The following is a 24,376-nucleotide window of genomic DNA, read 5'->3' as shown; positions in this document are numbered from 1 at the left end:
AAAGAACGTTCTGATAACCAGGCAAACAGAAAATATTCTTTTTTTTCAACACACCACGTTTCAGTCAACATAACAATTTTAATGCGTATTCTAACTAATTGAAAAGTACCTCTTATTGTACCCCTTTATTTACAGCAGATTGTGTATTCAAATAGAAAATTTTCATGGAATGTAAATCATGTTTACAAGCGTTTCGAATTCTTCCGCTTCTGTGTAATCGGGAGATGGCATAATTGAAATTCCACGCAGTAACTCTTATAACGCAAGGAACATTATTATATTTTCTCTAATTCGGCAACGTAGTGCACGATGGTTGCCCTGTCTCCGTCCTTTTTCCTGACGAATATATTTGCATTCTTGCGCCCCCATGGTCCTCGGCCCAGGTTTTCGTCGTTTCGGGTAAATTCCGTTAGCTTCGTCACATTCTCAAGGGTGTAACACTGTTCGGTACATTCTCTTAGCAGATATCTCAGGCTGTAGAGTTTTTCCTTCGCTGACTGCTTTGAAAAGTTAACTGTAATTCTTGGCACTATGTCACTAACAGTTCGCAGTCTATGTAACGACACGATGTCATTGTTGGTGAGTTGAGTCACACTCATTTTTCGAGCTATTTCATTGACCATTGACCAGGCGTCGACCAAGTCATGTGTTATTACATCCAGAACATTGTCGACCTTTGCCGCAAATCGACGAGAGGATGTCAGAAGACCAGTTAACCACGTGCTTAAGGACTTAGCGGACAACACTTTTAATTGTCTCGTGTATAAGAACTTTTTCACCATCACCGAAGTAATTAATGAATGCTGATGAAGAAACAGGCATCCTTAACGAATACTAGGTATTGCACTGAATAATCAGATGATGTTACTATAACGTTCTAATATTTGTAATTATTATTGCTTGTATATCACGTGTTATATATTTTTTCTTGTACGTGAAACATTTTAACACTGTGTAAGTCCTCATCTGTTTATATGCTCATCGAAGTTGATATCACGGCCATTTGTGTGTGTTTGTGACATTGTTTACGAACTGAATGTGGTACAACTTGCATTAGACTTTCATACTGTTATTTTCATGGGCGCATAGGACTCAGCTGTGGATTTCAGGCCGTATGAAGTGATTTCTTTTCATTTTCCTACATATCTTTATATTGTTTCCGCTGTGAGAAAAGGAGTAGCCGTCACTATTATAAGGTGACTACGTCTCTTTCTTTTATTTTCATTTCAATAAAATAAATGGACAGAGGGCTGCTATGTGCTAGGCACACCGGCGGAGGAGACAGCGGAAACAATGGCTATTCGAAATGGTTGTTGGAATGAGCCCAAAACAGCTTACGCTGAAAAAATCAAGTAATGCGTGCAGCAACCACGCGAACAGAACTATTGACCAAAAAAGCACAGAATTCTCGCAATTTGTGCTGTTAGTTCAACATAATGGCAAATTGCAGATGGTCTGTCGTCCCATTCTTTAAACATTTGCTAGTGTGCTTCTGCAATACGATTCGTCACCTGAAAAGTATAGCAGCGCAAATTGTGCTTGGCGGCCATGCAAATCACCAGCGCGTTGGCCAACACCCCATCGATATCGCCGAGAAGACCTTCGCCTTTATGTAAGATATGAGCACCATATTGTTGATATCGGCCAAACCTTTTTGTTTCATTTTATTGTGCTCTAAGGGGTAACAACTAAGTAAAACGCTCCTTTTAAAAGCTTTATTCACCCCTTTCTCCACCGCACTCGCCGTGGTGGCGTTGTGGCTGAAGCGTTGCCCTTCTAAACCCGAGTGCACGGAATCGAATCCCGGTCGCGGGAGCCGTATTTGAATGGAGGTGAAATGCAAAATTCCCGTTATACCGTACATTGGGTACACACCAGAAAGCACCAGTTGGTAAAATAAAGCCGGAGTCCCCTACTACGGCGTGTCTCTTAATGAAATCGTAGTGTTGCCATTTGAGACCGGAGATATGAATTTTGTTAACATTCTCCATCACCTTGCTCTTATATATAGCATGGAACAATATCGTTTCCATCACACAGCCATATATATATATATATATATATATATATATATATATATATATATATATATATATATATATATGTATATATATATATATTGTCCCAATTAACTTTCATCATCATCATCTTCAGCCTGGTTACGCCCACTGCAGGGCAAAGGCCTCTCCCATACTTCAACAACCCCGGTCATGTACTAATTGTGGCCATGCCATGCCTGCAACTTCTTTATGTCATCCGCCCACCTAACTTTCTGCCGCCCCTTGCTACGCTTCCCTTCCCTTGGGATCCAGTCCATAACCCTTAATGACCATCGGTTCTCTTCCCTCCTCATTAAATGTCCTGCCCATGCCCATTTCTTTTTCTTGATTTCAACTAAGGTGTCATTAACTCGCGTTTGTTTCCTCACCTAATCTGCTCTTTTCTTATCCCTTAACGTTACACCTATCATTCTTCTTTCCATAGCTCGTTGCGTCGTCGTCAATTTCAATAGAACCCTTTTCGTAAGCCTCCAGGTTTCTGCCCCGTAGGTGAGTAGTGGTAAGACACAGCTATTATATACTTTTCTCTTGAGGGATAACGGCAACCTGCTGTTCATGATCTCAGAATGCCTGCCAAACGCACCTCATCCCATTCTTCTTCATCATCTTCAGCAACCTGGTTAAGCCTACAGCAGGGCAAAGGACTCTCCCATACTTCTCCAACTACGCCCAACGCACCCCAGCCCATCCTTATTCTTCTGATTATTTCCGTCTCATGATCCGGATCCCCCGTCACTACCTGCCCTAAGTAGATGTATTCCCTTACGACTTCCAGTGCCTCGCTGCCTATTGTAAATTGCTGTTTTCTTCCGAGACTGTTAAGCATTACTTTCGTTTTCTGCAGATTAATTTTTAGACCAACTCTTCTGCTTTGCCTCTCCAGTTCAGTGAGCATGCATTGCAATTGGTCCCCTGAGTTACTAAGCAAGGCAATATCATCAGCGAATCGCAAGTTACTAAGGTATTCTCCATTAACTTTTATCCCCAATTCTTCCCAATCCAGGTCTCTGAATACCTCCTGTAAACATGCTGTGAATTGCATTGGAGATATCGTATCTCCCTGCCTGACGCCTTTCTTTATTAGGATTTTGTTGCTTGCTTTATGGAGGACTACGGTGGCTGTGGAGCCGCTATAGATATGTTTCAGTATTTTTACATACGGCTCGTCTACACCCTGATTCCGTAATGCCTCTGTGACTGCTGAGGTTTCTACAGAATCAAACGCTTTCTCGTAATCAATGAAAGCTATATATAAGGGTTGGTTATATTCCGCACATTTCTCTATCACCTGATTGATAGTGTGAATATGATCTATTGTTGAGTAGCCTTTACGGAATCCTGCCTGGTCCTTTGCTTGAGAGAAGTCTAAGGTGTTCCTGATTCTATTTGCGATTACCTTAGTAAATAGTTTGTAGGCAACGGACAGTAGGCTGATCGGTCTATAATTTTTCAAGTCTTTGGCGTCCCCTTTCTTATGGATTAGGATTATGTTAGCGTTCAACCAAGATTCCGGTACGCTCGAGGTCATGAGGCATTGCGTCTACAGGATGGCCAGTTTCTCTAGAACAATCTGTCCACCATCCTTCAACAAATCTGTTGTCACCTGATCCTCCCCAGCTGCCTTCCCCCTTTGCATATCTCCCAAGGCTAGCTTTACTTCTTCCGGCGTTACCTTTGGGATTTCGAATTCCTCTGGAATAATTTCTCTTCCATTATCGTCGAGGGTGCCACTGGTACTGTATAAATCTCTATAGAAATCCTCAGCCACTTGAACTATCTCATCTATATTAGTAATGATATTGCCGGCTTTGTCTCTTAACGCATACGTCTGATTCTTGGCAATCCCTATTTTCTTTTTCACTGTTTTTAGGCTTCCTCCGTTCCTGAGGGTATGTTCAATTCTATCCATATTGTACTTCCTTATGTCAGCTGTCTTACGCTTGTTGATTAACTTCGAAAGTTCTGCCAGTTCTATTCTAGCTGTAGGGTTAGATGCTTTCATACATTGGCGTTTTTTGATCAGATCTTTCGTCTCCTGCGATAGTTTGCTGGTATTCTGCCTAACGGAGTTACCACCGACTTCCATTCCACACTCCTTAATGATGCTAACAAGATTGTCGTTCATTGTTTCAACACTAAGGCCCTCTTCCGGAGTTAAAGCCGCATACCTGTTCTGTAGCTTGATCTGGAATTCCTCTATTTTCCCTCTTACCGCTAACTCATTCATCGGTTCCTTATGTACCAGTTTCTTCCGTTCCCTCCTCAGGTCTAGGCTAATTCGAGTTCTTACCATCCTGTGTTCACTGCAGCGCACTTTGCCGAGCACGTCCACATATTTTATGATGCCAGGGTTAGCGCAGTGTATGAAGTCTATTTCATTTCTAGTCTCGCCGTTCGGGCTCCTCCAGGTCCACTTTCGGCTGTCCCGCTTGCGGAAGAAGGTATTCATTATCCTCATATTATTCTGTTGCGCAAACTCTACTAATAACTCTCCCCTGCTATTCCTAGTGCCTATACCATATTCCCCCACTGCCTTGTCTCCAGCCTCCTTCTTGCCTACCTTGGCATTAAAGTCACCCATTAGTATAGTGTATTTAGTTTTCACTCTACCCATCGCTGATTCAACGTCTTCATAGAAGCTTTCGACTTCCTGGTAATCATGACTGGATGTAGGGGCGTAGACCTGTACAATCTTCATTTTGTACCTCTTATTAAGTTTCACAACAAGACCTGCCACCCTCTCGTTAATGCTATAGAATTCCTGTATGTTACCAGCTATATTCTTATTAATCAGGAATCCGACTCCTAGTTCTCTTCTCTCCGCTAAGCCCCGGTAGCACAGGACGTGCCCGCTTTTTAGCACTGTATAGGCTTCTTTCGGCCTCCTAACTTCACTGAGCCCTATTATATCCCATGTACTGCCCTCTAATTCCTCCAATAGCGCTGCTAGACTCGCTTCACTAGATAACGTTCTAGCGTTAAACGTTGCCAGGTTCATATTTCAATGGCGGCCTGTCCGGAGCCAGTGATTCTTAGCACCCTCTGCTGCGTCGCAGGTCTGACCGCCGCCGTGGTCAGTTCCTTCGCAGCTGCTGGGGACTGAGGGCCGGGGTTTGATTGTTGTGTTCATCTGCATCTGTTGTGTTGTGTTCAGTCTGCAGTGGTGGCGTAGAGGTAGAACACCCGCCTCGCGTGCACGAGGTCCGTGGTTTGAATCCCGGTGCCGGCAATTTTCCACCGGATTAAAAAAAAAACCGCGTGTTCAAACAGGCCTGGAGTGTGGCCTGGTCCCGGTGACCAGAACCGGTAACGCACTCCCTCACCAGAGCAGGATTGACCACCCTGGTGCAGTACTTGGCCACAACCTGCTATATGAACACAACAATTAACTTTAGCCAAGAATAAAAATATGCAAATGCAACGTAGTTAGACAGAACCAAGGTAGTGTTGTTTGCCGTCGCTTGACGATACTATGAATATTTTTTTTTCAATCGGTCTAATCAGAGAATTAGTGTTAATAATTGATTCAACTTCTCAAATATTGTAATCAGATGAAAGTGAGAATGGCAAAATTGTAGAGCAACATGAAAAAATCCCTATGCAGCTTTCTAATAGTCAATAGGTGCAACATAAATGTGTGTTTCCGAGGTTGAAAGAATCCCGCGAATACAAGAAATGTGCCTCAAGCGGCCAGTCTCGCGATAAGGACACACAGATACGACACTCGTTCGCCCCGATACACATTTACACACGCCCATACACACACGCCCAAAAATTACGCACGCACGCGGAAATTCTCGCGTACACAAACGAGCGTTAGCTCGCTCATGCGCTCCTTCGCACGCTGCTTGAAATACGGAAACACAAACACGCGCGCACACGCAAACGCAAGTAGAAACACATGCACGCTCAAAATGTGCCACGCATATACGCTCGTTCTGTTCTTGCTTCCTCTCAAAAAACCTGCGCGTGCAAACATTGCGGATGACATTCGCTCTGTCGTTGCCATTCCGATGCCATCTAAGAAAATCCCTTACCGTTTAAATTTGGTGCTTTACAATGATGATGACGATGATTTATTGGCATACCCTTTGAAATTGGGTGGTGAAAAATAGTTAAATAACCTGCTTGATTTATCAGGTATGCTTGACATGTTTTTCATTAGAGCATTTTTTGTATACAGTTCATTAATCTTTCTTTTGTCATACCTACTCTACCTCGTGTCACTACCTAGGCCTGCAACAGATCTGGTCGCATCAATCTCTTCCCTCATTTTCCCCACCAATACTCAAACGCCTATTTCTTATATCGACGGCTGACCGGTTGATGCTGCCGTTCACTTTAAATTCAAGCGCTTCGGAAAATTGTACTTTACCTACGGGGCGCACTTGGTGAATGCCTTCGCATTCCATAAGGATGTGCTGAGTGGTCTTCGGATTTTGACTGCAGCATACATGCGGCTCATATAGTTGGGAATATTTGCTTCGACATGGTTTTGTCCGTAGGCAACCTGCTCGAGTCTGGAATAGCAAGGCACTGCCATTTCGGTTTTCCCTTCTAATTTTTCTTCCGGTTCTAGTAATTCTCCACAGTATTTTTTTCAATATTTTTCATTCGATTGACTCTCTCCGTTTCTCCCTTCCCTTCTGATGACTCCTAGTTCAATTACCGTGTATTGGTTGCCAACTTTCTTGTCCTCTTCCTCCATTCTGCATCCACGGTTTTTGGGTATATATGCGTGTTAACCTAAGCCTCCCATTTATTTTGATCCACGTTCTTTGTCTCTTTCTCCAAAACTAATTTTGATCTGCTCTTCTCTGACTTCAGAACAGCCAGAGCCCACGTCACCCTGCAATGCGTCATTTTTGGTTTCACCGTGTGCCCTAAATAGCCCCGACTAGAGATACGATAGTTAGCAGAGAAGGTAATTTGCAAACGTGACTGCTAGCGCGATCACTTCTTTGCAGATTCCATGCATCAACTCATAATTATTGTGGCCCCAAAGCGCTCTATATTTGATTTTTGTTGTATTCCGCTTCCACATTTTTTTTCAGATTATCTTGGTGAGTGCTTGAGTGAGTCTACCCTGTGTTGATTATAGGCACAGGTATCTACATTGCTTGACTATGGGTATGACAATGCTGTTGAAATGGCACCGCGTAATTAGTCGCCTTTTAAAAAAACGGTCCTAATTCTCCATTTCTTGGTGCTAAACTGAAGACATAGATTTGTCGCTGCGTGGCCCCCAAATGTTCGCAAGTCGCCGCAAACATCTTGCATTCTCTGCTAATAGAAGAATGTTGTATGCATGCGTCATTGTGTAGACCTTCTTTTGTGCCATTTGTCTTTTACGCATGCAGGATAGATTAAACTCCAATTCACTGCTTTATAGTGTCCAGTGCCACCGGTGATACTGCCACTGCGAAGAGATCGCGCTTCCCGACAAGCTTGGAGAGGTCAGTTTGCGTACCTCCCAGTTCTAGCCACCCTAACGCATTGACTGGCGCTACGCTGGGAAGCCCGAGGGCGCGGAATCGATTGCGTGCAGCGGCATGCTCATTTTGATGCGGGTGAAATCCAAGAATGCTCGTGCACCATGCATTGTGTGAAATTAGAAAGAAGCTCGAAGCGGTCATAATTATTCGGTGGCGGAAACTACAACTTTTCGCTAGAACAGCAGCTTAGGCTTGTTGGTTTTGCATCCTGCTAGACAGCGCTTGTGGTGTCTTCTTGTCTCGTCTCTTGTCTACATTTTGCGCTGTTACTAGCAGGAAACTACAACGCACCACACAATGAAATTTTCGTTTTTGCTCGTCAAACCGATGCATTTATTGTATTAACCTTAGACAATCAACCTATTTCGCCACAAAACACTCATCCTAAAATTTCGGTATTCTCTGTCCCAACCCTAATCTAATCTGGTCCGCACTGCCCCGTCTGTTACGAATTACGAATAGAAATACCTAATGTTTTCCCCGAGGCAGTTGTTATTAAGGTAAATTGCCTATATGTTATTAAGGCAATATTGGCCTATAGTTCAGCCATTTCGAGCCGGTCTGTCTGTCTGTCTGTCCGTGTGTCTGTCTTCCTGTCGGTCCGTCCGTCCGTCTGTCTGTCTGTCTGTCTGTCTGTCTGTCTGTCTGTCTGTCTGTCTGTCTGTCTGTCTGTCTGTCTGTCTGTCTGTCTGTCTGTCTGTCTGTCTGTCTGTCTGTCTGTCTGTCTGTCTGTCTGTCTGTCTGAGCACATATCTATTGGCTCAAGCAGGTAGAATACTACGGTCTCTGGGTCAGCGTATGATTTATTGACAGACAGACAGACAGACAGACAGACAGACAGACAGACAGACAGACAGACAGACAGACAGACAGACAGACAGACAGACAGACAGACAGACAGACAGACAGACGGACGGACGGACGGACGGACAGACGCGCGGACGGACGGACGGACGGACGGACTGGTTTTCTTGGCACAATTCAAGTTCATGAAATTAGAACACACGGGCCCAAACGTGAACCTCTGCCTTTACAATCCTATCTGCTACATTGTGCAAGAAACACCTCAGCGCCACCGTACATCACAAAAGGTGTGCGAGAAGATTGTCGGCGCTCCCGATTAGATTCCTCAAATTCACAAATTTGAAATGTGAAGGTAGCGGCGAATGCGCGCTGCCCAAAGATGGCTTGGTCACAGAAACGATAGACAATTCAATGGTTATGCAGATTAACACGTCATTGCCATTAAGACATTGCGCTGCCACCGACAGAAGGAAGATAGTGAATGTAAACCGCTTAGCAGCTTTTCACAGGGCCATGCCAATCAAGCGCGGCAATACTGACGTCACAGGCGCTTTCTTTTTTTATCTGTTTCGCTTTCAGAAAGAGATAAGGCTATAAATGGAGTATCAATCGTCTTTTTCTTTTGGATTTAAATATGGGTTTAAATGATCTCTACATTGCGTTTGTTTCGAAGGATAGGTTAAGCAGGCAAATGTTCACGCACACCTGAAAAAGCACACACACCCTCGCGCGCACACACACACAAACACACACACACTCTCTCTCTCTCTCTCACTCTCTCTCCCTCGCACACAGACACGCATACAAGCACAGTCTCTCCCTCGCACGAACACACTATCTCGCTCACACACATGCACACACAAAAATTCTCTCTGTCCCTTGCAGTAGTGTTTCTGTGGTCAGACGACGAGTGTTTCGCCTACGCATATACAGCTTCACTGTAAAAAGAATGAACGCCTTTCTCCTAGAGACCAAGACACTCCTAAGACGCACTAACAAACGAAAGTTTATTGAATATGCCGAGCAATGCTGGTTAACAGGCAATAAATCGAATTTACACAAAAAAGGAGAAGCAAAAACTGATGTGTGTCAATACAGATCCCAACAGGAAACGCATCCATCTCTGAAAGTGTAACAGAGTCCACTCTGACGTGAAATTCTCCCAGTGTCTTTGCATCTACAGCTTCCATAATTTCTCTAGACAGCTTTTCTCCGCAGAATGCTAGCTTCTTCCTCTGCAATGCACTCTCGACAGCTGAGCATACCTAGTAGAGGAAGAAGCTAGCATTCTGTGCAGATCGGCTGCCTAGAAATTATGGATGCTGTAGATGCAAAGGCACTAGGAGAATCTTGTTAGTATGGCCTCCGTTAGAAGTGGATGCATTTCCTCGTCAGGAAATACACATTAATTTTTGCCTCTCCTCTTTGCCTATGTTGTGTTTATTGCTTGGCAGCCAGCATTTACTCGGCGTGTACATTGAACTTTCAGTTGTTATATCATCTCAGTCTTCTTTGCGCGCTATGTGTTCGTTGGCGCCGTTTGCAGCCAGGCTATCCTTTATTTTTTTTCAGACTGCAACAAGTCACTTCAATGACCCTTATGATGATTCTGTGCACATTATATATGTTTTATTTGGTAAATGGTGCAAGAGCATACATTGTGAAGCAGTAAGAATAGGGGACGCTAACATCTATGTAAAAGGTATATTGGGAAAATGTAGTGATCTATAAAGGTTACCTGAAAGTAGTACTGCAAGAAAGCCTGAAAAAAAACTAGTGCTTGATGAAACCAAACATGATTAAAAACAGGAAAGAGAGAAAATACAAATCAACGTACAAGTCCAGGGACAAAACATTGTGATAACCAAGTGCGCATTCGGCTACCTTCCAAGTAATTTGTTTCTTTTTTCTTAGAGTGTGCTTGCATAAGCAAGCTGACAGTCTGTCTAAAGGAATAAGAAGAGTGTTTCTTGAAAGGTACTGGCATGCACGATTGGCGCTTGTTACAATTTTGTTTCCTGCACTTGGAATTTTTCTGTATTTCCTTTATGTGGCGTTTTTAAACATGTTTGGTTGCATCAAGCACCCATTTATATCTGGCATTCAAAGCTGTCTTTCTTTCTGGTAAACTGTATAAATCGCCACATTTTTGCCCTGAACCTTAGTTGGAAGTTAGCCCTCATCCGTCTCTAGTGTCATCTTGTTGATACTGTTTTATGCTATGAACCCTTGCAACATATATGTGTGTGTCTGTGTGTATGTGCACGAACGCAGACTTGGATGTGAAATCACGGCCTTGGCCAGGGGTATCGTTCTTGTCCAGTGCAGCCTCGTGAATCGATTACCTATAGTGTAACAGTATTACAATAGACAAGAGCGAAGTGAAGACAAACAGCGCTTCGTTCTTGTTGGTTGTCTATCTGCTGCGCTTTTGTTAAAATGAATACACACCAACTCGTCTCGTTCTCAATTTCTATGTCGGGCTCATAAGCCTGTTTGTGTCCTGGAATATATGCATGGTTATGTAACATGTTTTTTAACTTTTTGCAATGTGCTTGCAAGTCCTGTGTCAATCACATGATTTTCCTGACGATATTGTGTGATGTACAGGCCGATATTGATTCTGGTGAATCCATGTAGGTGTTGAGGATGTTGTAGTCTGCAAATTTCCACTGCAAATGCTGCTTTGATTGCTTTCTGTTTAGTCTGTGTAGGTGTAGGATGACCTAGAATGATGCTCACTTCTATGGCGTTCAATTTTATGTAGTGTAATACTACTGTTACACTGCTATTGCCAGATCAGTGCACTATATGATGATGATGATGGTGTATGGGGTTTTTTGGCGCAAGGGCCAGGTATGGCCAAAGAGCGCCATGTCTGTGCTAAAGAGTTTGCAGTGTAATTACGATTACTATGAAGTTGGTGTGACGTGGCTGTAAAGGGGCCTTAAAATATACGCTCTAAAGTGCGTAAAATCTGTACAATAAAATTATGGCGATGACGTATGACTTGTACTATGAACATTTAGATGCATTTAAAAGGAATGATAGGATAGGTAATATATATCAAATTATAAGAAATGCTAGAGCAATGCTGCCTCCTTAGAGCCCTTGAAACTCAAGGGCCTGGAGGCATGTGCTATGCAAAACAATTATCGCAGTCGCATCCTCTGGAGAGAGGAGGCGCTACGACTGCATGGGACTAATAACATGTAAGACCGCATCTCTGAGGAAACCTCGGACTGTGTCTGTATTAAAAAGTGGTTCTGGACCAAGAAGCATTGCGGGATGAAGAGGAATGTGCTGTCGGTACGCTATTGAAAAATGTCTCTTTCTCTCAGATTCGGCTTCCCGACACTCCAGGAGGACGCGGAGTACGGTCAGCCTCTCCCCGCATCTACCACAGGTTGGAGGCTCACTTCCGGTGAGTAGAAAATTATGGGTGCCAAACTTGTGTCCTATTCTGAGACGACAGAATAGGACACCTGTTCGGCGCGATTTTGTAGTAGGGGACCAGAATCCTAACTGTGGTTTTATCAGGTGGAGCTTATTATCCGTTTCCGCGTCCCACATGCGTTGCCAGTGGTCTCGCAATCTCCTTCGCAAGAAATGTCTCAGATCTGTGACAGGCACCGCAGCGGTAGGGTTAGCAGCTTGCAATGCGATTGACGTGGCCATCTCGTCCACCAGAACGTTACCCTCGATGCTACTATGGCCAGGCACTCAGCATATAATGATATGCTGGTTAAATCTGTACGCTTTACACAAGAAGGAATATAGTTCATTAGGTACTGGATTTTTGTGTCTATAGAGTGACATCAGGGCCTTCACGACCCTTAGGGAGTCTGTATATATAGCTGAGTTTTGAAGTTTTGATTTTCTTATATGCTTCACAGCAGACAGTAATGCGTAGGCCTCGGCCGTAAATATACTTTTTCAGGCTGTAGTACATCGGATTCTGAGAAAGTTGGGCCGTCGGCAGCATACGACACCCCGGCATTGGACTTCGAAGCGTCTGTGTAGAACTCTGTGCAGGAGTGCTTGTGCTGTAGTTCTAGGAAATGAGTTCGTATTTCGATCTCTGGTGCGTGTTTTGTTACTTCTAAAAAGGATATGTCACATTCTATCACCTGCCACTTTCATGGCGGTAACAACTTGGTTGGATGCATTAGGGGAAGCTCGAGGAGTGGAACATGTATCTCATCACTAAGCTCCCTCACTCGAAGCGAGAAAGGCTTTCTTACAGATGGGCGATTATGGAAAAGTTTAGTGCAGGTCATATCGTTAACAGTGTTAAAACGTGGATGTTGATGATTGGAGTGTATATTTAGGAAATATGTAAGGCTGATGTAAGTTCTTTGTAGATGGAGGGGCCATTCATTTGATTGCGCGTATAAGCTTTCAATCGGGCTTGTTCTGAAAGCGCCAGCGGCTAAACGGATACCTAGATGGTGGACAGGATCTAGGATTTTTAGTGCGCTCGGAGCGGCAGAGTTATATACGACGGCACCATAGTCCAATCGTGATCGAATTAGGCTGTTATAAACATTCATCAGGTACTTGCTGTCGCTACCGAATGTTGAGTGGGATAGAATTTTAAGTAAGTTCATTGTCCTTAGACATTTTTCTTTAGGATATTTAATGTGCTGTATGAAAGTAAGCTTGGAGTCTAGTATAATACCTGAAAATTTGTGTTCTTTGTTGATAGGTATTTGATGTCCACACAGTTGAACACAAGGATCTGGAACCAGGCCTCTCTTTCTAGTAAAAAGAAGACAAGAGCTTTTGGGGGGGTTTATTTTAAATCCGTTTTCGTCTGCCCACTTGGAAACCTTGTTGAAGCCCTGCTGTACCTGTCTCTCGCATACTGTGAGGTTGCAGGATTTGAAGCCTATTTGTATATCGTCTACGTATACAGAATAAAAATGGCCGGTGGCAGTCAAGCACGTAGCGTGTTCATCTTAACGATAAAGAGAGTGCAGCTGAGCACGCCTCCATGGGATACACCAGTTTCCTGCGTAAAAGGACGTGACAGTACATTGCCGACTTTGACTCGGAAGGTACGATTTGACAAATAGCTTTCAATTGTGTTCAGCATATTTTCACGGATGCCAATTTCCGACAGGTCTCGCAAGATACCGTACGCCATGCCGTGTCATATGCCTTCTCCATATCGAGGAATATCGATAGGAAAAACTGTTTATGTATAAATGCATCGCGGATATTTCCTTCAATGCGCACATGATGATCGGTTGTCGACCGCCCTTTTAGGTATCCACACTGATAAGGATCGAGCATATTGTTGAGCTCAAGGAAATGTATAAGTCTGCGATTTATAATTTTTTTCAAAAAGCTTACACAGACAATTAGTTAGAGCTATTGGACGGTAACTTGCCGCCAAGGAAGGGTCTTTTCCGTGCTTCAGAACAGGAACCACAATCGCTTCTTTCCATGTGGATGGGAGGTATCCGGAAGCCCAAATAGTGTTGAATAGTGTAAGTAGTGTAACTTGTGTGTCAGTATGTAGGTTTATGATCATGTCATACATGACTCTGGGAGGTCCCGATGCAGGGTTTTTGCATGTTTTCAAGGCAGCTTTGAACTGGCAATACTGAAAGGCCGGTTATACGGTTCATTCTGCGTGGATTTTCGTAGGATTGGCTTACGTTCTATTATTTCTTTATGTTTGAGAAAGGACGGGGAATAATTGATTGAGCTCGACACACGCTCAAAGTGCTCCCCAAGTGAATCTGCCTGGTCTTGCAAGGTCTCGCCTTGTTTGTTTACCAAAGGGAGGGAGTATGTTTGCTGCCCTCTTATCCTACTAAGCCTGTTCCAGACTTTGGCCTCATCTGTATACGAGCTGATACCCGATAAAAACGTTTTCCAACTCTCTCTTCATGCCTGTCGGCGGGTTCGCCTGCCTTGGGATATTACTTTTTTAAAGTTTATCAGATTATCCGCAGTGGGGGAGGCACGTAGCAACCCCCACGCTTTGTTTTGTTTCTTACGAGCAATCCTACAATCGTCGTTCCACCACGGGACACGCCGTTTGCTTGTGATATGCATTTAGATGGGGTATCTATTATCAAGGCTATAAAATACTCCACAGCAGCATCAATTTCTAACGAGGAGATTTCATGCCATGAGATACCAGTAAGAGTTCGAAATTTATCCCCATCAGCTGTCTCAATCTTCCACCGAGGTGCCTGTGGTGGATATTCGTTTTCTTTAGGTGTTCGTAGTAGTATGGGGAAGTGATCGCTTCCGTAAGGGTTCTTTGTAACTACCCATTCGAGTTCAGGCAGAATAGAAGGAGAAATTATGTTGAGATCAATTGAAGAAAAGGTTCTGTTTGCTAGAGAGTAATATGTGGGTTCCTCCTTATTCAGAAGGCACGCAGCACAAGAAAAAAAGGAACTGTTGAACAAGACGACCTCGCGCATCTATACGAGAATCGCCACACTGGGAGCTGTGCGCATTGAAATCGCCAAGAACAACATAAGGTTCTGGCAGTTCGTCTATGAATGACTGAAATTCATGTTTGTTTAATTTGTAGTATGGGGGTACGTAGATCGAGCAAATCGTAACGAGTTTATTTAGGAGAACAACTCGAACCGCCACTGCTTCAAGGGGCGTTTGTAGCTGCAAACGCTGACATGAAATGCTTTTATGAATAAAAATGGCAACACCGCCTGATGGTACGACAGCATCATCGCGACCTTTGAGAAACTTGACATACGGTCGGAGAAAGTTTGTGTGTTGTGGTTTTAAGTGTGTTTCCGGTAGACAGAGCACTTTTGGATTTTCTTTTTGGATAAGTTCTTGCACGTCATCAAGGTTCCTAAGAAGACCTCTGACGTTCCATTGAATTATTGGTGTATCCATGTTGGAAGTAAATAGGTGTTGTGTATACGGAAACAGTAGTAATAATTACAGAGATGTCAGAGATTAGGTTCCAGAGCTCCTTCGAGGCCCTGTAACCGGGGTTTCGCTCGTTTTGAAGCGTTCCAGGGAACCTCGCCGCTCCTTAGGCGCTTGGTGCGCCTTGAGGGTAGGTGTAGTGTTGATTGCCTCTTGTGAGGCGCCGGACGCGTGCTCTTGCGAGCGAGAAATTTCCCGGGAGAGTCCCGCCTTGGAGGGCAAGGCCCCTGCGCCCACCAGCCCGGAGGTCGATGGGGCTCCCTGAGGGATTTGGCTGCGCCGGCTTTTGCCAGCGCTGGAAGAGGCCGGGGGGGTTGGGGCAGTCTCGGCTGCGCCCACCTTCGGGGTTGATACTCCCTTGTGCTCGGTTGGTGGAGCAGCAGTAGCTGCGACCACTGTGAGGGACAGATGGCGTAACTGCCGACTCACTGCTTGTGGGCCTGGAAGATATGGCAGATTTCGATTTGTATTGTGTTACTGACAGCGCTCCAAAATGTGTAAGTTGGATGTGCCTACTATCGATGAAGCTGGTGATAGCCAAAGCCGGTCCGCACCATGTAACACTTTCAGACACCATGTAGCACGGCATATGAGCGCGAGCGTGCAAACAAGTCCTGTCGTGCAGCAAACGAAGTCTGCACATACGCGCTACAGCTGCATGCAGCTGCGGCTAGTTCTGTAGCGTATATACCACGGCCACTGCGATGTGCCGCTACGAGTCCGCTCGCTGAGCGAAATGCGGCTCTCTGAGGACAACCGCGCTTGCTGTTCCGTAGGCGCCTAAATCGAAAATGGTGGTGTCTACATTAACGTATAACATAAAATGTGACCTGCGATCCACGGCGAGATTCAGTAGGCGGAGCATTGTGGATAGGGCCCGCTACGCCGTATCCTTCGCAGTGCAAAGCATTGACAATCTTTTATTGTCACTAACTTCGCTCCTACTGAACCCATTGAAGCACTTCTGTGGCACAGGATTTCCTAAATAGCCTATTTAACTTTGACTACATTTCTTGGATAAAAATTGTTTCAGGGCCCCTTTAACATCTGTTGTTATTCTGAGACGATATCAATCAAGTTATCTACCTTGTAGTACGCTGAAGATTATGTGTCAATTAAAATAGCGGTGTTCAAAAGGCAGGTACAGGGCACCATATGCTTCCTTGTCAACTTTTGGCGCTGAGACAGGGTTGCCTGTTGAACGGCAGTGGTCCGTGAGTTCCGAGGCTCGAGAGATGGCGCCACATGGCGTGACCAAGCCGGCAGCGTCTAGCTCGCTCCCTATCTCGGCAGTTCGGCCCAGACGGCACTTGTAATCAGGTTCAGTTCAAAACTGGTTCGTATGGTGTGTTGTGGTAAGCCATTGCGAACATACACTATACCCAATTTTAAGATTGTGGCTAGTATCAGTTTCAACGAATCTATTTTGCCCGTAGGCATACGGGAGATCCATACTATTTCCTGATTCGTAGAGCGCTCTCTTGGGGCGCTTGCTAGTCGTAAGTGTTTATGTTCTTTGTTCTCTTCTCTCCATGTGCGACAACGGCCACCTCGTTCTTCCAAGCTCGAGCGCGTGCACAAACACGCTCAAGCTTTCCTGCCGCGGGTACGTCGTGAGATTCGGTCCAATTTATGGCGCCGACACGGTACGCGGGCTAGCTGTCGCATCACACTGCGTCCATGATTTTGATGCCACTTCATCATCGTCCTGGCGTCTCTTGGTACTTCACCACATTAACCTTCCCTTCAAGAAGTGAATAGGGAATGAAGCAATTCTGAAGGCTACACAAGACGATCGCTTGTGCTAATTCAAAACACTCGAACAGTCTTAGCAACAAAGCTTTTTCACAACATGACCCACGCTAGACATATACATTGCCGTTAAACTGACACAGATCATTTACAAGGTCTGCGGAAATTAGCAGCTTGCTCACACTGAGTGTACGGCTACTGTAACGTTTAAGTCTTTCGGAAAATACTGTCAGAACATGAAATGATAGTTGCCATCACTTCTCGACACCCCATTTTCATTATAAACAGAACATTCGAAAGTTGTTAACATGGTGACGGTACTAAAACACTTACTGATGTTATTAAAACAGGATACATGACCGTAGTAGTAACAGAAGCAGGAACAACAGTAACAGTTGTGTAGCATAACGTAGTCAGTTGCCACTACGAAGAAATCAAGTATAGCATTGTTATAGTACATCATCTGAACTTTTGATTTAGGCCTTAGTTTGTAGATTATACAGACTGGCTTTTGATATTTTCCATGCAAGTGGAAGAAATCCGAACGGCACGTTGTCAGGATTGTCAAGAGGGGAGGGTCAGGACAGCATAGATAATTTTGTTTAATTATGTTCCCTGCTGTGACACAACACCCCACGAAGACGCCACTTTTCTTATACCTGACAAATACTCGATCCACGTTCACATAGCATATAGACTGATGCCTAAGCACCTGTATCTTAATGCAACCTTGGGGTTCACTTGCCTGATGAGAATGCGCCTTCCGAAGGCATGTGCGTGAGAAACGCGAAACCTTACAGCGTTTTCGAATTTCACAGGTTTTTCTTTCCTTTCAGCTTTTTTACACAGTCAAGTTGCTCCGCTGTAGACCAAAGAATAAGCTTTCTGTTACCACATTCCCACATAGGCTCCGTTGACAATCTGCGATTACGGTGGATTACAATATTGGATCACCGTATATTTACCATCCGCGGGCTCCCTTCAACGCCAGACATCGTCTGGTACCACCAGTGAGCTTGTGAGTGCTATATTCTCGGCGCTAAAGCCTGTCTGATGTCTCGGCACCACGCGAAGAGCGCTAACCCTAACGGCCGAGTGGTTAGGGTGCCTCACCGCAGCGGACACGCAGGTGCGCCCGTGGATGCGCCGGATGACGTTCGCGCAACGCTGGGTCTAATGACGTTCTCCGGTGAGTGCTCCCGCTTCACTCATAACTACCACGACTACTATGAATTCCCTAAGAGGCTACGACCCGACGGAGATGGACTTCGGTCATGTACCAACCTCCCAGCAGCGGCTGATGCCTCCGCAGGATCTCCCGAAGGAAGACAACTGCCATGGCTGGAATATATGAGTGCGGCTATATAAACTGAGGGCGGCTTGCATCAACTGTGGAATGCCAGGTCACCGAGCAGACGTCTGCCCGAAACCAAAGAGGGCTGCTTGCCAGAACTGCAGAACGCCGAGTCCAGATGAGACGCACGAGTGCGCACCCATTTGCGCGCTGTGCAAGGGTCCGTACAAGACTTATGCAAGCGACTGCAAGGAGAAATTCCACAGACCGCTGAACAAGAACGCTAGTGTCACGCCATCAAACGCGGCATCAACAACGGAACTTGAAGATGAAGAAGGTAGGAGCAGGCCGAGACAGAAGAGACAGCCTGCACAGCGACGGCGAGGTCATCAGTCTGCCACTCTCGTTCCACTTCTCGTGGCCGTTCGAGCTCGAGACGCCTGGCAACCGGCTCCAACCGGAAGGCCAGTCACATGGAGGCAGCTAAATGACAAGGGAACGAGAACCTCACGAAGACCACCGGGGCGCTGAAGAAGACATCCTTGGGTCAGCTCTCAGACTCGAAGATGAGCTTTCCAGAGTGGCCTCCCCCCCTCGTCCTCCCCGCTCAATAACACGCAGTTGGCAGCACTCAAAAAAGAGGCAGGAAGTATTAAAACAAGTCAGCGCATTAAAAATCTATAACCAAGAGCTTAAGCAAACAACTACTAAGGCATAACGCCGGTAACTCAGCCGACTCCTCAAAACCAAACACATCAGGTACCTAGCGCCCTGCCTGCCTTAGGCGAGGTCTACCAACAAATTATTCAAGAACAGCGATCCTTCAAGGCGGAGTTTCGAGCCTTTCCCATTTACGTACTGAACAGCACCTGGGAAGTGATCACTTCATCAATAGGTATCGCAAGAATTATGAACTTGGATAGCTGGAGACAGGCTCAGGCATCTACTGCAAACCCTATTCAGACCTAGAGGTATAGGTTAAGGGTGAGGCTCAAACTTCGAAAGCCTTTACGAAAGAGGTCTGCACGACAGAAGGTTGCCCAGCGGTCGATCCACACCTTCTACATTTATGGCAAGCAAGACACTCATTGACAAATAGATGGCGAAGACAACGGCTCAACCGCAAACTCAAGAAAAAAATAGAGGAGATAAACAAAAAGGCAGAATCCTACGCCATTTCCTTGGCCAGACAGAACTGGAATACGCGTTGCGATGGCATTTAGGGGAAACTAGGTGTGTCAAAGACTTGGAAGCTCCTGCGTGTCCTAATCGACCCCAGCAGCAGAAAGTAGGCCACTAAAGACAGGCTCACGAAGATTGTAAACACCATCCCGGGTACGGAGACGGAGTTGATGGAAAAGCTCAAGACCTGGTATCTGTGCACGGCCCAAATTGTGGAACAACCGGAGTAGTCTGGGCTGCCGAATGGCAAGCTGGACATCCCACTCACGAAAGAAGAAATCAAAACAAAAATAGCTTTCATGAGAAAAAATGCAGCTCCAGGTCCAGACCAAATAACAGAAAAGCTCTTATTTAACCTCAGCGATGCCACCATCACTCGCTGGTGGAATATTTCAACGAGCAGCATTAGGCTACAGGAACGCTGCCAATATCCTAGAAGACGGCCGAGGTTCGGTTTATTCACAAGCCGAAGAAACCCCTTAAACTGGATAATCTAAGACCGATATCGCTGACCTCGTGTTTGGGGAAGCTCATAGAGAGGGCCATCAACACGAGACTCAGTAGATACTTAGAAGAGAACAACCTCCTACTCAACACTCAATTCGGCTTTCGCCCTCATCTATCGACGCAGGACGCGCTCTTGTACCTGTACAAAGACCTCCTTGAGAAACCTCCCAAGTCACAGACAAGGGCCATCCTGGCACTTGATTTGAAAGGAGCGTTTAATAACGTTCGGCATAAAATATTCTGCAAAGCCTCGCCGACACCAACTGTGGCGCCCGAACCTCCAACTATATCAAAAGCTTCTTATCAGCAAGGCAAGCCACTATAAACTTCGGTGGAATAAAATCATATCCTATCACTCTAGGCCCGAGAGGAACTCCGCAATGGGTGGTACTGTTACCCCTTTTGTTCAATTTGGCTATGGAAGATCTCCGAGGCCTTCTCTCCGAAATCCCGGCTATCAAACAAACATTGTAAGCGGATGATATCACTGTCTGGTGCAACTCGGGGAGTGACGCCGAGCTCAAGGACCGTCTTGGAGCAGCAGCGGACACAGTGGATCGGTACGCCAGGGAGAGGCCTCCAGTCTTCGCCGGAAAAGTCCGTGTGGCTCATCCTGAAGAACCCGAGGGCACCCATGGCCCAAAACATCACGGTGAATATAGACAACCACTCAGTACCGAAACCCACGGAGATCAAGATCCTAGGGCTGTATATTCCGCAGGGGCGACAGAACACCCCCAGTATAAAGAAGCTTACAACATCCACTGAGCAAATCCTCCGGATAATACATCGTATCAGAAATAAGCACCGTGGCATGAAGGAAAGGGACACTATCCGCTTAGTGCAAGCTTTCGTGATCTCTCGGATAATGTACGGGACGGCATTCCTTAACCTCTCCTGGTCGGAAATTGAAAAGTTGGAGACACTGATCAGGAAAGCCTACAAGACGGTACTGGGGCTACCAAATTCCACGCCAACGGCAAAGCTCATGGCTCTAGAGGTACATAATACCCTCAAAGATATGTGTGAAGCACAATGTCCCTACAACTCAATAGGCTCGCTCCCACAAAACCAGGTAGAGATCTGCTGGAAAGGATCCATATTATTCTGCCCTATACGATAGACCAAAGGGAAAAGGAACCACGTGCTATGAGGAGACGCATCAACGTGTACCCCATTCCGCGGAACATGCATCCCGCATATAACATCGAAAGGAGAAAAGCAAGACGGGAAGCCCTGCAGAAGAAATGGGACGAGAAACCTAACACCCTTCACGTGGACGCAGCAGGACCAAAGAATGGAGTGATCACTATTGTGGTCTCAACGCATTCAAGATCGATGGTGAACTGCGCCTCGATTAAAACATCCAACCCCACTCACGCAGAGGAGCAGCTATTGCATTAGCTATGGCATCTAATCCATACGTCGACGTGCTCATTGATTCCCAGAACGCCTGTCACAACTTCAATAATGGATTAATTCACAGGTCAGGGCTGTCGTCACTGATTAAGCATCCACCCAGCCAAGCCTCAGTCGTCTGGTTTCCCGGCTACCTGGAACTACCAGCAGGAAACTAAGCCGCTCACAGGCATGCCCGAGCTCTTCAATAGCGGGCGTCTCCCCCTGATGACCTTGAAGGGTGCTGTGACCTAACTGCTTTAGCAGTGCACGCTGACAAGCTAACACCATACAGAACAGCCAAGAAGGAGTACCTAACACTATATAAATCCCTCAACAAGTTAGAAGAGAACGCCCTTAGGAGACTACAAACTATACATACCGAACGCCAGCTAAGTTACTCCAGTGGTACACTACATTATACTCCCAGCAATGCCCACACTGTGGAGAGGTAGCTAATCTCTACCACATGGTCTGGGCATGCCAATTTATTCCCATAGTTGACCCCATTCCAAATCCCTTAGAAGAGCAGTGGGAGGCTATTCTGCTCAGCAGTGAACCTGACTGTCAGCACTGGCTGGTGGGGAAGGCCAGCGTAGCAGCAATAACCAGCGGACTACCGGTCTAGGCGGCCCACCCACGAGTTCGACGAATATTCTGCAAATACAGATGTTTTCAATCAATCAATCAATTAGCATAGCATATGTGACCGCACTTCATGTCAGACGCGGGTAACTTACGGACAACACGCCGACCGTGTTGGCTTCCTGACAACCTTCAGGAGTGCGTGATATCTAATGAAATTTTAGACCTTTCATCTGCTCACAGCAACCATAGACGAACCTCACACGCTTTCACGTCCTCAAGCTTGCCCCAAAAACACCTGTTTGAGGAAGTTTAAAATTTATCTGCCTCTCTGCAGGTATTAGAGTGATGAAAAGATATTTTGGAGCTATTTACCTGTTTCTCTAACGAAGTAAATCATCCAGCGAGACTTCATGACGGTCTCTTTAAAACCAGCAAAACTTCTGTTGGCGTTGTTAATACCGTTGTTACACAGCAGATATAACTATAATTACGAGGAACCGCGGTTAACCGCATTTAACTGCGGTTATCGTGAATCGTGGTTCGCCGATGTTACACGGCGCGCCAGCGTCCTCGGTTAGGGCAACAATCGCTATCTTCTGTGGAATAGACGAACTAACGCCGTCATTACCCGCGCGAAGTTATGTATCCAATTATGTTAGCTATTGGAAACACAGTATATGTAAAAAATGTTTTTATGTAAAAATATGCACCCATCGGGACAAAAACTACAACTTTCATTAGTTCGTTCCGCGACATGATTAAGCATAGCCACACGTTGGGCGGCACGCAAGAACAGTCTTACAATATTGCTCTCGTTTTGCTGGCGAGTGGTGCCAGGTATGTTGCAACAATCGCATCGCTTGTACGTATGAGCAGCTGCTTCTTTGTTTCCGTCGAATTTATTGTTATTGGTTATGTATGAGCTGCGATGCCTTTAAGCAAGTATGCCTTCGATGCTGCACCCAATGACAGAGAGGAGGCCACTTTATGGGTTGCTTTCGCTGCTCAACAGGCACTGCTGCAACAGCGGTACATCCGAGAGCATAACATTTTAAAAGAAGTAGAAATGCTGAATTCTGAGCGACGAAAAGCAGAAAGACGACTTAAACATATTATGGTGGTGTGTGCGCGACTGTGTACGCATGAAATGCGCCTGTGGTTGTATCCACGGGGTTCATCTTGGTAGGAGAGAACACAGCCGCATCTCTCACACGAAGCCTTCAGGGAAAATTTTAGAATGAGCCGGACCGCATTCCCATTTGTACTAAGTGCGTTTGAGTCAATGAGGCGCATGCATACCAACAATCCAAAGCCACCCCTTTGGTGAAAAGGAAAGCTATCGGGATTTGCCGCTTAGCCACATCTGCGGAAGACACGGCGGTAGCTAACGTATTCGGCGTAAACCGTGCGTGCGTGAACATTATCTTCCGTGACTTTAGCGAAGGCGTCGTTGATCACCTAGAGCATCGATTTGTGCACTTCCCAAACAACACGAGCTAACGGAGCACAAGAGGCGGTTTGCATTAGTGACTGGATTTCCCCAAGATGTGGGAGCTGTAGATGGCTGTCACATAGAGATATGTCCACTCATAGAACAACCTTGCGAATACTACGGCTACAAAGGGTGGTACGGTATGATACTTATGCTTGTGGTAGACCACAGCTATAAATTTATGTAACAAATGTGGGCACACCAGGAAGGAGGCATGATGCCGATGTATTCCACAGGTCGTTCCTCCAAAAGATATTATAAAGTGCCTTGTTCTAGCTGGAAAAAAAGGCGTCCCACGGTGTGTATGTTGCGCCTATCCTGCTCGCAGATCAGGCGTTTTCGCTTCAGAAAGAAATAATGAAGCCATTTGCACAAGCAGGGGATGTAGGCTCTTTGACACATACATTTCATCATCACCAATCCAGTGCTAGGTGACTAGTGGAAAATGCCTTAGGCCGTGCGAAAGCACGATTAGGAATTTTGCACGAAGGCGTGGAAAACGATATCGCCAATATGAGGCGCATCATCCGTGCATGCTGCGTGCTGCACAATATTTGCGAAGAGCTGAGTGACAGATGTGATACAAACTGGATTGAGCGTTTTCGACCAGTCCATGAGAGCAGGCCTCAGCCACAGCACACATACAGTCGGTCTTGAGCAAGTGCCGAAGAGGTTCGAAATGCTCTAGCAGCATTTCTGGCCGAAAGGTTCCTGCGAATTTAGTCTCCTAGGGCACTTTCGTGTGCTCAACTGTACGAATGTTTCGACAGGCAATGATATTTGTACCGTGATTTCTTTGTATTTTCAGATGTGCATGGCGTGTTTTCCCAATGGGTGAACTATTTGCAATATTAGCGTACTTAGCATGAAAGAAATGTAT

General features: G+C 45.6%; 1 protein-coding gene across 1 annotated transcript in view; it reads left to right on the top strand.

Annotated features, from left to right (window-relative positions):
• The window catches only part of LOC142578426 (uncharacterized), an 86,876-nt gene that overhangs the window by 8,730 nt on the left and 53,770 nt on the right, over positions 1-24,376 (top strand). Inside the window, exon 2 of the mRNA XM_075687813.1 lies at positions 11,701-11,783. Within this exon, the coding sequence (XP_075543928.1) occupies positions 11,701-11,783 (83 nt within the window). The remainder of the gene's footprint in view (positions 1-11,700; positions 11,784-24,376) is intronic.

The sequence above is a fragment of the Dermacentor variabilis genome, chromosome 4 (assembly GCF_050947875.1).
Source record: "Dermacentor variabilis isolate Ectoservices chromosome 4, ASM5094787v1, whole genome shotgun sequence".
Taxonomy (NCBI): Eukaryota; Metazoa; Arthropoda; class Arachnida; order Ixodida; family Ixodidae; genus Dermacentor; species Dermacentor variabilis.
Note: the sequence above shows the minus strand (reverse complement) of the source record. Positions and strands in the feature narration are given on the sequence as shown.